The sequence below is a fragment of the Papaver somniferum genome, chromosome 2 (assembly GCF_003573695.1).
Source record: "Papaver somniferum cultivar HN1 chromosome 2, ASM357369v1, whole genome shotgun sequence".
NCBI classification, from domain to species: domain Eukaryota; kingdom Viridiplantae; phylum Streptophyta; class Magnoliopsida; order Ranunculales; family Papaveraceae; genus Papaver; species Papaver somniferum.
The window spans coordinates 133307495-133321176 of NC_039359.1; the positions used below are offsets into that span (position 1 = coordinate 133307495).

The 13682-nt window shown below is 36.7% G+C and overlaps 2 protein-coding genes across 2 annotated transcripts; one reads left to right on the forward strand and one right to left on the reverse strand.

Moving 5' to 3' along the window:
* The first annotated feature begins 735 nt into the window (after window positions 1-735).
* On the forward strand, window positions 736-3338 carry LOC113349162 (sugar transport protein 14-like). Its single transcript, XM_026593087.1, has 4 exons — window positions 736-1340; window positions 1459-1781; window positions 1887-2516; window positions 2615-3338. Exons 1-4 carry the CDS (start codon window positions 1205-1207, stop codon window positions 3038-3040), a joined length of 1515 nt encoding a protein of 504 aa, XP_026448872.1. The 5' UTR covers window positions 736-1204; the 3' UTR covers window positions 3041-3338.
* Window positions 3246-6811, reverse strand: LOC113349161 (CRS2-associated factor 1, chloroplastic-like). Its single transcript, XM_026593086.1, has 5 exons — window positions 5792-6811; window positions 5369-5496; window positions 4765-4990; window positions 4505-4632; window positions 3246-4414 (listed from the first exon to the last, which is right to left on the reverse strand). Exons 1-5 carry the CDS (start codon window positions 6630-6632, stop codon window positions 3497-3499), a joined length of 2241 nt encoding a protein of 746 aa, XP_026448871.1. The 5' UTR covers window positions 6633-6811; the 3' UTR covers window positions 3246-3496.
* Between the last annotated feature and the right edge of the window lie 6871 nt (window positions 6812-13682).

A 13682-nucleotide genomic window follows, 5' to 3' on the forward strand; every position in this document is an offset into this window, starting at 1 on the left:
TAGGGATTTTTGCTGCTACCATTAATAACAGTAGTGAATTGAAATTGTAATGAAGAGAACCGGTAGTAAGAGGGTTCGTCGTTAATTCGAAGAAGAAGACGATTTGGTGCTGCTGTTGAGATCAATCGAATTTAGGCATGAATTTGTTCTCGAAATCAATCGAATCTCTCCCTTTTTCTGAGATCTAGGTATAGTGGAGAAGAAGAAGAAAAAAAGACGAAGAAGAAGAAGAAGAAAAAAAAAAGACAGAAACAGAATTTTATATATTCTGGGATTGAGAATAATTTTCTACCAGAATTTGGGTGTGCGCTTGTAGTTTTGGGAGCATGAGTTTCACAGTAGAAACATCAGGGAGAATGAATCTCCCTGTAGTTTTCACTTTTGTACAAAAAATTACATTGGCTTTTAGCCCAAAGCCAATGTAAACTATTGTAGGTAGGAGTAAACTGCCTAGGACGATTTTGAAGCTTCACTCGCCCCACTAATCTCTATTTTTCAAACCTTCAAAAACAGAAACTTGGATAATTATTTTCCAAAAATCAACACTTGCCGTATAAAGATGGTCAATTCTGATAAGTATCCAATTTCCTAAAGATAAACCCTGAAGTGATAATCATTGAGCATCCTTTTCCACATATATATATGCCTTATCCAAATCTTAACTACCTTAAAGAGTATTTTGATCTTTCCTAAAAATAACTTTCTTAATTTCCTGCTAAATTGGATTAGTCTTAAAGCAGCAGCATATCATTGCTGTGTCTTTTTGACCCATTTTCTTACATAATTCGCTGTGTGAATAAGATGCAAATGAAAATCATAGCATAAGATACAACTAATCTCCACATAAGCAGGGGGATTAGTTGTTTTCTATTCATAGCATGTCCATATCTATCTTTTGTTTTAACTGTTATTAGTTATTCAATTTCTCTCTTTTTCCTCCTAGTCTTTATCACATGGTCTCAGTTTCCTCTATAAAGACTTTCCAAAAAAAATTCAAATCTGTGAGTGTCCTCTTCTTCCAAACATCTTTATCTTATTTTGAATTTTTTTTTTTAAATACATTTTTGATTGAATCAGCTGACCTGTTTGGTTGACTCTCTCTGTACAAAGACAATACCAATCAATTTATGTGCCCATTTTTCTCTGCAAGGAGAATAACAGTGAGAACAGAAAAATTTGAGAGGAGCAGGGTTGTGCAGAAATAATGGCAGGAGGATTTGTTCATCATGGAGGTACAAATGGTGAAGGTTTCGAATATAGGATTACAAGTTACTTTGTCTTTGCTTGTATTGTTGCTGCTCTTGGAGGGTCTCTATTTGGATATGATCTTGGTGTTTCCGGTAAGTTTTCGATTATTTTTTGAAATTTCTGTGATTTGAGATAGTTTATGGTTTGAAATCTGGGTTGTGATGCATATAGCATGTTTTAAGATCTGGGTTGTTTTCGGAAACATTATAGGTGGAGTGACATCAATGGATGATTTCTTGAAGGATTTCTTTCCTAAAGTGTACAGGAGAAAGCAAGAACATTTAAATGAGACAGATTACTGTAAATATGATAACCAAATACTAACCTTGTTTACGTCGTCGCTTTACTTCGCTGGCCTCATCTCAACCTTTGCTGCTTCACATGTAACAAGAACAAGGGGGAGGAGAGGAAGTATCATGGTTGGTTCAGTCAGCTTCTTCGTCGGAGCAATTTTCAATGCCTTTGCTGTTAATATCTCTATGCTCATCATAGGTCGTATTTTTCTTGGTATTGGCATTGGGTTTGGAAATCAGGTAATAATTCCCTTCAGAAAGTAATTTTTTGTTGGGTACTGTCATCTTATATGTCATTCATGTGAGCTTGAGGCTTAAAGTTCCAAATCTCATTTCTGACTGCAGGCAGTTCCTTTATATCTTTCTGAAATGGCACCTGCAAAAATCCGTGGAGCAGTTAACCAACTGTTTCAGCTGACAACCTGTCTGGGGATTTTGATAGCGAACTTTGTAAACTATGGGACCAACAAGATACATCCATGGGGATGGAGATTGTCTCTAGGATTAGCTGCAGTCCCTGCAACACTTATGTTTATTGGAGGTATCTTCCTTCCAGAAACACCAAATAGTCTTGTCGAACAGGGAAAATTAGACGAAGGCCGAAGAGTTCTTGAGAAAATCAGAGGTGTTAAGAATGTCGATGCAGAATTTGCTGATCTTCTTGAAGCAAGTGAAGCCGCAAGGGCGATAACACAACCGTTTAGAAACCTTCTGCAGCCAAAGAACCGTCCACAGTTGATTATAGGAGGACTCGGAATTCCTGCTTTTCAACAACTAACTGGAATGAACTCGATACTTTTCTATGCACCTGTCATATTTCAAAGTTTAGGGTTCGGATCTGGTGCCGCTCTGTACTCATCCATCATAACAAGCACGATGCTTGTTGTTGCTACCTTTGTCTCAATGGCTGTTGTTGACAGGTTTGGAAGAAGGTTTCTGTTCTTGGAAGCAGGTTGCCAAATGATACTTTCCATGGTAAGCTAGAATTTGAGTCTTCATACCTTTTCAAACTTCTTTAAATCAATGCTCTGATGCCTAAAAATTTGAACCTTTATCCATGTGTATCGCTGCAGCTTGTGTTGGCTATTATCCTTGCACTGAAGTTTGGACGTGGAGTTGAGCTCTCCAAAGGATATGCAGTCGTCCTTGTAATAATGATTTGTCTGTTCGTTGCCGCGTATGGATGGTCATGGGGCCCTCTTGGGTGGCTAGTCCCAAGTGAGCTTTTTCCACTGGAAACAAGATCAGCTGGTCAAAGTCTGGTGGTTTCCGTCAATCTCTTCTTCACCGCTGCAATTGCCCAATGTTTTCTCGTGTCTCTTTGCCACCTGAGATATGGTATTTTCCTGCTGTTTGCGGCTTTGATTCTCATCATGAGCCTCTTCATTTACTTCTTATTACCTGAAACAAAGCAAGTTCCGATAGAGGAGATACATTTACTATTCCAGAATCACTGGCTGTGGAAGAAATACGTAGGCAATGGTAGAACCCCAGTTTAAACCTCCACCACCAAGGCCACAAGGGAAAGCAAAAAAAACTGCAAGTTGTATTTAGCTCCAAATATGAAATCAAAGATTTACCAGAAATGGTGCCAAATATCACCTTGAAGCAACAGTCGTCAGATTGATTATCTTCTCTCCTGCAATTAAAACTACAGCAATGCATATTGTCTTACCATTGTATTTGTGAGTGTCTGGGGAGGAGTTATATAATGTATCATTGATTCAAAAGCTTTTTAAGTACACTGATACCTGACGAATGTTCACAAAAATATGAAATCTTGTTATCCCCAATGAACTAAATGCATACTGATCCGCTTTACATATTTTGTTAGCAAACGAACCGACGTTAGATTGAAAATAACACCACATGATCGAATACAATAATGACAGGAAGAACAGATATGAAATGTTTAAGCACCGTAACTAAGAGAGACATAACAAAGTGCCAATGTTTTAAGATAGAAGCTTGGCAAGCTCATCAACTCCTAAGCTTCCTTGTGGTGGTAACATATCAAGATACACTTCTTTAACATCTTTTATTCTTGGATTTCTATGATAAGTCTTTCTCTCAATTCGCTTCCCTGGAAAAGTTGCAGTTGCTTCTACCTTCAATTCTTCATCACAATTACTTCTAACTTCTTTCTGCTCACTCCTTTTCACTACAACCTTCCTGATTCGCCTCTGCTTGAAAATAGGACCAAGGGGAGCAACCTTAGAAAGAGAAACAGTTCTATTAAAAACGATGTCAGCATCCAAAGATGCATCATCCAACGTCACCGCACTTCCACTTTCCATAGCTTGTCGTAAAAGCTGTACGACTCCCTCAGTACACAAAGTTGATTTTGCACACTCATTGAGACTTGACAACCCTTTGGATGCAACTTCTAAGTTTTCATTAGTTACCATGGCACTTGTTCCATTCAAATGCGTCAAAGGTGGTGATTCAGTTTCTGAACCTTGCCGTGTGTTCTCGCTTACCATAGGTTTTGAATCGCAAATACTACCAATATTTTCAGATACAGCTGGCAATATCTCGATTTTGGTCAAGGAGAAATCAGTAGCTTCAGATTGAACATCACTTGCCAAAGAATTGAATACAACCTCCTTTCCTTCTGATTTAGCACCCTCCTCAACTTTAGGAAGGTTTGGTTTGATCACATCGATATTCATATCATTATTTGAGCTCTTCCCTTCAAATAGTTCTGACGCCGCTTCATCTTCCACAGCCAGTGACCCGGAACAACTGGATCCATTGACAATTTCTTCCTCAGATTCACTATCTGATATTGTTGGCGAAGATTTCCACTCTCTTCCTCTCCACATTAGTATGTGCTCACGCTCAAACGAGACTAAAACACATGGAACAAGATCCTGCGAGTACCAAAGTTCATGGAATTTGTGATGCAAAGTAGTAACACCTGAAGAATACTCACAAACTAATAAATACAAAATTTGACCAACCTTGAGTTTGCCACCTATTTTTTTGTAGTCGCTTGGATTCATCCCTTCGCAATTTATTCGCACCAATTCACATACTTCAAAAGCTTCTCTGACATGGTCGGCCAAGTCAGAGTAGACACCGTTTTTCCCTGTTAACAGACAGAAGAATAATATACTTCCAGTCAACGAAACAACTTGTAAATAGCAAATGGACATGGTATAAGAATTTTATTCTTGTTTCCCGTGTAGCATTGAACCCAGAAGAAGTTAAATGGGGTTACCAAGCTTGCATATCGGTTGCAACTGGCGTCCTGTTTTGCGCATCTCCGTTGCTTCTTCCAGTGTTAACCCCTCTGGGGTCTGCTTAATTAACCTGGGGTATACTGGCGACACGGGTTTCCATAGCATGAGGGGATAACGGGGTCGAGACTTGTAGTTGTAATTCCTCCCACGAAATAGAAATAACACCCCTCCTCTACGGTAAATTATCTTCCCTCCAGTTTTATCCTATCAAATTACATAACGTATGAGAATACAAAGTCATAAGACTAACAATAGAAGGAATACAAGAAACACATGAAAAATTATGTGAAACCACATGACAAAAATGTGAAATCCTCTGCCGCACACCAATTTGTCTCAAGATATCTTCTGTTGAACTTAAATACTTGATAGTAATTGGAACCATAAAAAGATCAGGAAATAGAAAAGTTATAATGGTAGAACTAGAAGTAATCAATACTCTGACCAGAGCAACTAATGAACTTCCAAATACTAACACCATCATTTCTCAAGAAAGGAAATGAATATACAATGCAAGCAATACGTAACCAAGTGCAAGAATTAGAAAAAAACAGTATGGAGAAATTGCAATATAACTCCAACCTCTAGTTGTTCGCAAACATTTTCCATGTCAACTGTGCACACTCCTTTGCATTTGATCTTGCACACTCTCCGACGCTTCCAATGAGCATGGATATTCTCCAACATATTATGTGTCAAACCATCCCTTCCTACACCAAAATCAAAATTTTCAAACAAAAGAAGCACTGCATTTAACACTAGACGAACCCAACTGAATCTTATGTTCACCTCTATCATACTTAATGGCAAGCCTCAAACACTAACAGAAACAGTTTTTACTATGAAAAGGTTCATTTGGTATGTTCTAGCATCGAAGTTAAAAGCCATTGGTACTGCTTCAAGTGATTTATGACTCCGATAAACTATCGCTCGAGTCTACTACAAAATGAACAAAAGCAAAGAAATTAAAAGCGACTACTAAAAGAAATTCGAATTCTCACATACCCATATTCAATTGTCTTCTAATTTTCAAGCATCCATGAACAAGTTCTTTAATTTCCTCACTCGACAACGGCTCCCCCAAAATCTCTTCTCTTGAGCTAACATACTTAGGACCAGACCCAGCTAAGTACGGCCCTGGTGCTTGAACTGGCTTCACACCTTTCTTATTCGGTGGCGGCAACTTAAACGAATCGAATTCAGGCAATTTCTTCTTAGTTCCAGGTAAAGGAGCTCTACCAGTCCACGGCCGAGGCATTGAACTCGGACCAAACGGAACAAATGGTGGTTCTCTAAGTGCTAATGGCTTCACCTTTGGTGTTTCAGTATAACTATACTGAAACTCAAATGGAGCATTAGGTAATTTATATGAAACCCCATTTTCTCCAATAGCTATATTTTTATTCACTGAACCCTGAACCTTAGAAACACCAGTAGATACCTTAACTTTGCGAAATGCTGGGTGAGCATTGTCCGGGTCGAGAAGGTTGAATTTGGGTTTAGGGTTTTTAGAATATTTTGAAGATTTCCCTGGAATTGAAGGTCGAGAAGGGACGGAAGGAGTTCCGATTGATTTGAAGTTGTTGTTTTCAGTGTCAATGGTGGTTGTCGTGGCGGTGTTGATGATTTTAGAGACGGATTCGTAACGTCTAACTCTGCGGATATCATCTTCAATTTGTTGTTGTTCTCGTTCTTGACGATTGAATTTCTCTGCGTTTGCGTTGTTCCAGCGGGAGAAACGAATTTCTGTGAATTTACGAGATGATGATGATGAGGATGAAGAGGAGGATGGAGGAGATTTGGGTGAGAATACTGGAAATGGAGGAGCTGATAATTTTAGCGCCATTTTTGTTTTTAGTCTGGTGGAAGTGAAGATAAAAGAGCGAACACCATGTATTATCCGGACTTTTTGCAGGAATTAGATCGGATCGGATGTAACCCGATTCAATAGGTTCGGATGCTGATATTGATGTACAGTCTCCTGACACAATTTCTACTTCTAATGGCCAGACATTTTGTTTTGTTTTTTTCTGTGTGTGTTATGTTCTTGTTCTTCTTCTTTCTGTTAAGATAATAAATTTCATTTCAACGAAAACATAACATATGTAGGAGAAAATTTTCAACGAAAACATTACATGTTTAGGAGAAAGTCAGGTTTATTGCCTAATCATTCACCCATTACATTGTGTCGCGTACAATACTTAGTTGCTTTATCAGTTAAAAGATATAAAAATTTTGTTGACATGATCTAATCTTGAGAAGAGAAATTGTTCAAAAGAAATTGAAAATCATCTAAAATAATTTGACTAAACCAACACAGTTGGTTGTTATTTTTATTTTGATAAATGATTGCACTCTTTGCATCACTGCGAATGTAGAAACTGCTAATGCATTTGTCTTCCATCCATTCGATTCCTTCTAGTATGGTAATGCACTCTGCTTTTTCTATTGTTCTTGCTACTCCTTTAATGAGTTTGCATCCCTCGAAGGTCCCGGCCATATCAGTTAAAACAAGCGCAGAAGCTGCTTCGTATCTTTGTCATAGCTTGCATCATAGTAATGTAAACGACAAGTATCAGGCAGACCATTGTTGTTCGGGGTTTGAATAGGTGCAGGATCTAACTGGTTAAGTATTTGCTGCAGGCATACAACGATCTATGTCTGCTATCTTTTTCATCGCATAGTTGGCAGTATTTATCGGTATAACAGTTTTATTTTGGAATATCTTAAAACAACTATCCCTTCATATACTCCAAGTTATGACGAATATCAACTGCTTTGTTGCCGCACTATTACTACTCTTCATCCAATTATCAAACCAGCTTCTTATGTCTTTATGTCAGATTCTTCCTCAAAAAAACATGGTGACTAAAGGGAGTGTTTGCCCACACAGATTTTGCGTATGGGCAGAGTAGAAACAGTTGTTCAGCTGAGTTGGTATCACACAAGCAATATGAATCATCTTGGGTTCTATATTGCGAGAGTCTGGCACTGGTAGGAATAATATTTTTTATACATTTCCATACAAAAAGTTGTATTTTGGGTAGGGTGGGGAAGTTCCATAGGGTTTTGTATATAGGTTGACTAGGATGGGTTTTTTGCATGAAATGTAGCTCACCCTCTAGAGCCTTATAGACTGTCTTCACTGAGAATTCGCCATTTTTGGTATGCAACCATACCAATCTGTCGTCCCCACTGAGAGGGATTCTGATCTTGAATAACTTTTGAACATTTTCTATAGTGAAGAAACTATTGATAAGTTTCACATTCCATGTCCTGGTATTAACTACAATGAAATCAGAAACTAGTGTATCAGGGTTAGGATAAGTGTGACAAAGTGGAAAAGATGCTTCTGGTATCCAATTGCTAGTGAATGCATGAATGCTTAAGCCATTCTTAACTTCCCAAATAGAGTTTTCTCGAATGATTTCTAGACAAACTTCTATTCCTTTCCATAACCAAGATGAATCCAATGGTTTCCTAGCATGTAATGGGTGACAATTGTTGAAATATTTACATTTCAAGATTTTGACTCACAACTCATCCGGTGAGTGAATAAGTGCCCAGGCTAGTTTGGCAAGCATAACTGTATTAAAGATTCTTAAATCTTTAAAACTCAAACCACTTTGCAGTTTATGAGAACAAACATTCTTCCATTTTTCCTGTAAATACCTCCCGAATTATTCTTCCCCACCAGAAATCCATTTGGGATTGTTCCATTTTTTGAGTAATGGTGTCTGGTATGAGAAAAGTACTCATGTGGTATATTTGAAAGGATTTCAAGAAATATTGCACCATTATGGATTTTCCAGCTCGTGAGTACTGCTTTCCTTTCCATTTCACAACTCTTTTATCAAAATGATCAAATAGATGACTAAACGACTCAGTTTTATTTCTATTAATGAACAATGAAATGCCTAGATATTTTTCTTTAAGATTAATTTTCTTAACTGCCAATGCATTGATATGCGAGACAACATGTTCAGGATGAACATTTTTGCTAAAAAAACAACCCGATTTGTAAAAATTAATGACTTGACCAGAGATATGCTAAGAAAACAACCCAATTTCTGCTAAAAACAACCTGATTTCTGCTAAAGCCATTAAGTTATTAACTTGCTCACGGGAAGCTTTAACAAATATGAGGTAGTCATCAGCAAAGAGCAAGTGCGAAACACTTGGGATCTCTTTGTTGATACGTACCCCTTAAATTAGTTGGTTGTTTTCAGCATGTACAAGATATATAATTAACAACTCCATGCATAAAATGAAGACGTAAGGAGATAACAGGTCCCCTTTTCTTAAACCTCTACTTGGTTTGAAAGTGGGACAAGGGGATCCATCAAGCATGATAGAAATATTGGTGGTGCTAATACATTAATAGATAAGAGAACACCAATCATGTGAAAAGCCAAAACATTTGAGAATATCAATCAAGAATGACCATTCGACCCTGTCAAAGGCCTTAGACATGCCTAGTTTAAGACCCATGACACCGTTTCTATATTATTTGTTTAACTTTTTCTTTTTATGGTATGAACTATCTTTTGTGCTATGACAACATTGTCAGAAATGTGTCTTTTAAGCACGTACGCAGCTTGGTAAGGAGATATTAGTTTACTAAGTAAAGGATTCATCCTATTTACAAGAAGTTTAGAAATTATCTTTGAAAAAGCGGGGGTCTAACAAACCCAATATTTCGTTTAGGCAATCTGTATGGACAAACGCCAATATAATTCCAAGAGAATCAACTAGACGGTCAGGCTCAATCAATGAAAATATATCCAAGAGTTATATCTCTGTTTCTCAATGTAACCAGCAAATCAAACATATGGAATCTGCGAGCCTGATTATCATGAGAAACAACTTGAACGGTAGCAAAGACCAATGTTCAAGTGTCAATCAATTTATATCAACAACCAGAGGTTGGATTATCTAATTGATTGAACTATGCACACCCTGGGATATTTCAATTATATAGAAAATATAATGCGGAAAATAAATAAGACACTAGAAATTTTGTTAACGAGGAAACCACAAATGCAGAAAAACTCCGGGTCCTAGTACAGATTTGAACACCACACTATATTAATCCACTACAGACACTAGCCTACTGCAAGTTAACTTCGGAATGGAATGTAGTTGAGTCCTAACCAATCTCACACTAATCAAGGTACAGTCACGTTCCTTACGCCTCTAGAACCACGTCGGATTCTGCATACTTGATTCCCTTAGCTGATCTCACCCAAAACTAAGAGTTGCTACGACCCAAAGTCGAATACTTGATAAAAAAATCTGTCTCACACAGAAAAGTTTATTGAATAGATAAATCTGTATCCCACAGAAATAGATACGAATTTTGTTCCGTCTTTCGATAAATCAAGGTGAACAAGAACCAATTGATACACCGGACTATATTCCCGAAAAACATCCTAATAATATCAATCACCTCACAATAATCTTAACTGTATGGTAGCGGAACAATATATTGTGGAATCACAAACGATGAGACAAAGATGTTTGTGACTAGTTTTTATCTTACCTATCGGAGATTAAATCTCGAGCAAATCTTAGAGAAGATAGTACTCAATTCGATAGAACGAAGTAAGATCAGAACACGCAACTACAGAGAAAATAGTAGGGTCTGGCTTCACAATCCCAATGAAGTCTTTAAGTCGTTAACCAATAATGGTTTTAGGAACCTAAGTTAAAGAAAAATCGAATCTAGTTGCAACTAGTATCACCCATGAGGTGCCGGTGAAAAGGAGAGGGTACCCAAATATACCTCAAGTTTGAGTGAAAAGGTGTCGGTAAAAACAGTATAAAGATCCATGTCGAAACTTCGATCTAGTTTGAGTGAATCTTATATCAGAAGAGAAGATTCTCAAGCATAAACAAACTAGGTGCAATCAAAGTTCAACCACCGTTATTCAATCAAATCAATCGAAAACACAAGATAAACCACAATTATCTAGTTTCCCACCAACGGTACTAATAGAGCTTCTCAATCCCAAAGAAGACTTTAAACTGAGCGGACGTAAGAGATTTCGCCTAATTAGGTTACTCTCCTCTCCGAATAGGCGGCTATGCCAGTAACAAGACGACCGAGGAAGTTTGCTGTCACGAAGGATTAGTTTGCTAGAAATGCAAACTTCAAGTATTTATAGACAAGGAAGTTTGGACACCAAGGAATTTCCAAAACCGAAAATATTCTCAAGATATGCAATATATTCCAAATTCGGTTTCCATAATTCCTGGAAATGCTCTGTCCAAAATATTGACCGAAAATCTCTTTGGAAAATCTTTAACTAGTAAATGCACATTACAAATTCCCATTTTCCTAAAATAAAATTAACAACCTTAAATAAAAGATTTTTAACTTATTTATATTTCGATCCTGGGGTTTTCTTCCTTTAGCTATTAAGGAATAACTTTGAACAATTAAAGATAAGCGTTACAACACATGTTCAAAGTATGTCGACATCCTTACTTTGTAAGTCCTCTTTCAAACTTACAACCTTGAAACCGATTTTCCACACTTCCAAACAAGTTTAGAATTGGTTCATCTGACTTTCAAGAACTATGTGATTGATCAAGAACACTCAATCACAAATCATGGGTTTAACGGTTCTACCAAAACAAGTTTTGGTTCTACCTCCATGTGAGTACTGTGCATAATCACACTAGCTATCCAAAATTCGGTTGACTAGGTACTAGGATCGGTTCTCCACATATATATGGTATGTAACTTATATGTGTTGCACATGTCCATAGGATCGGTTCCCCTTTCTGCTAAAACCTTGATGCACCTCATATAAGGATTGATTCCCCTTTGTGATGTGTTGCACCTCTTACTAGGATCGGTTCCCCTTTACCCAGATTCGGTCATACACAAATCACAAACTCGATCATACCATCTCAGGTGATTACCTAAGATCGGTTTCACTAATAAAAATCATACCAATACATAAGTAAGGCCTTTGTGAATAGTTTTACCAAGAACACAAACAAGTCATGAGCGGTTATACTAAATCACACATATTGGTTGTTCACAAGATATGCAATGAATAACAATACCAATAACGCCTGGCGATTTTCTTTTCGATTCATAAACAAGTTTATGAACTTACTTCCTTAAAACACATGTAAAACATTGTTTCCTAGGATGAAATCCTCACCTCATACCCATACATAATCACAATGGCATTTAACCGATTATGTCGATGTCTTATCTACAAAGTTTAATGGTTAAGCAATAAACTTCATATTGTATTCCTTAATACTATGTCTATCTAGAGTGTTCATGCTTCGTAGTTTTCTTTTCAATATGCACGACTTGAAAGATACATTAGGGAATGAAACAGTTCAAGTCAAATATCACTAACCTCAAGTGGAAGGATGATGTTGTCGTTGTAGCTTCTTACTTATTCACTTCTTCAAGTCTTCGCAGTACTTGTAATGTCTCATATCCTAATACTTTGAAGCTAACTTATACGAAGTTGACTCTAGTACATAATCAAGCGACTCTTAAAATGAGTTTTGATCCACTAAAATATGAAAACCAAACTTGACATACCAACGCTTGATGGGTTCAACCGAGCTATGCTCTAACAATATCCCCCTTTGTCAATTTTAGTGAAAAACTCTTACAATCATATGGATAAACAAATTACAAGAATTCATTACGCATACGCTTGATTCCCGAATTCAACAGCACAATAACCTGTATACATTCAATCCTTAAATGCCGTTGTTGACATTATAATAACAAAGCTAATACTCCCCCTAAAGGTGAGATATGTAGATTTTATCAATCTGCACGTCTTTGTTATAGCAATTAATATGATATGCTACTCCCTTTAGTCTATGCTTTCACTCTTTCGTTAGATAAACGTTTAAGCAAAATTATCTTTTTCCTTAGTGATACCAATCAATATAAAATCAATGCCGGTATCACTTGTTTACTCTATATATTTCTCCCCCTTTTTGTCACAAAATGACAAAGAAACGAAAAAATAAAGGACAAACCGAAAAGAATCTTACAAATCTCAAAATAGACTTGCAAACCTATAGAGTTAAGCACGAGGGTTCCACACAACATTTCTAATAACCAATATCAAAACCGAAACTACAAAGTAATTTGTTTTGATATGTTATCAAGGAAATAATTGCCCGAAACAATTTTCCCAATTTAGTTTAGCAAATAAAAAATCAACTAAGCACCTTATTTCCTTTGCTAAACCGATTGTATAAATACAACCGCTTCGTTCGATAAGATCAAAATAAAGATAACTCTATTTTTCTCATCAGGCTCTAATTATCCATATAACTTAGACCTTTCACTTTTAAATAAGACAAGTACTAGGTTAGTTAACTAGTATTTCTTGTTAAGGAATTCCATTAGACTTGAATAACCGAAACCTCCACTTTGATAAGTCTAACTAAGATAAACTTAGTTTCTCTTATCCGGAATCGAATTGGACTAAACAATTCATCCCGTAAACTTTTTCTTTCGTTAATCCATAAATAATTCATACAAACAAAATAAATCAGCTTGCATAATTATTCACCTCAACCGGAAGTAATTGAAACAACATAGACATTATAGCACCGCAATTGCACCGAAATTTCGTAAGCCTAAACAATTGATACCACACAATAAATCAAGACAACAATAGTTTTTCTTAACCGGAACCAATTGAATCACGCACACATCCGTACACACATAATGGAATAAAACATCAATTGTACCGAAATTTTATTAAGCAAAAGAAAAATATATATGAAATAAAATCAGGCTTTTCTTAAACAGGAAAACAATTAACTAACAAAATTGTTACCTCAAATTTCGCATCCACTTATCCAATATGTTTACATCTTCTTCCAGGGAGAATTG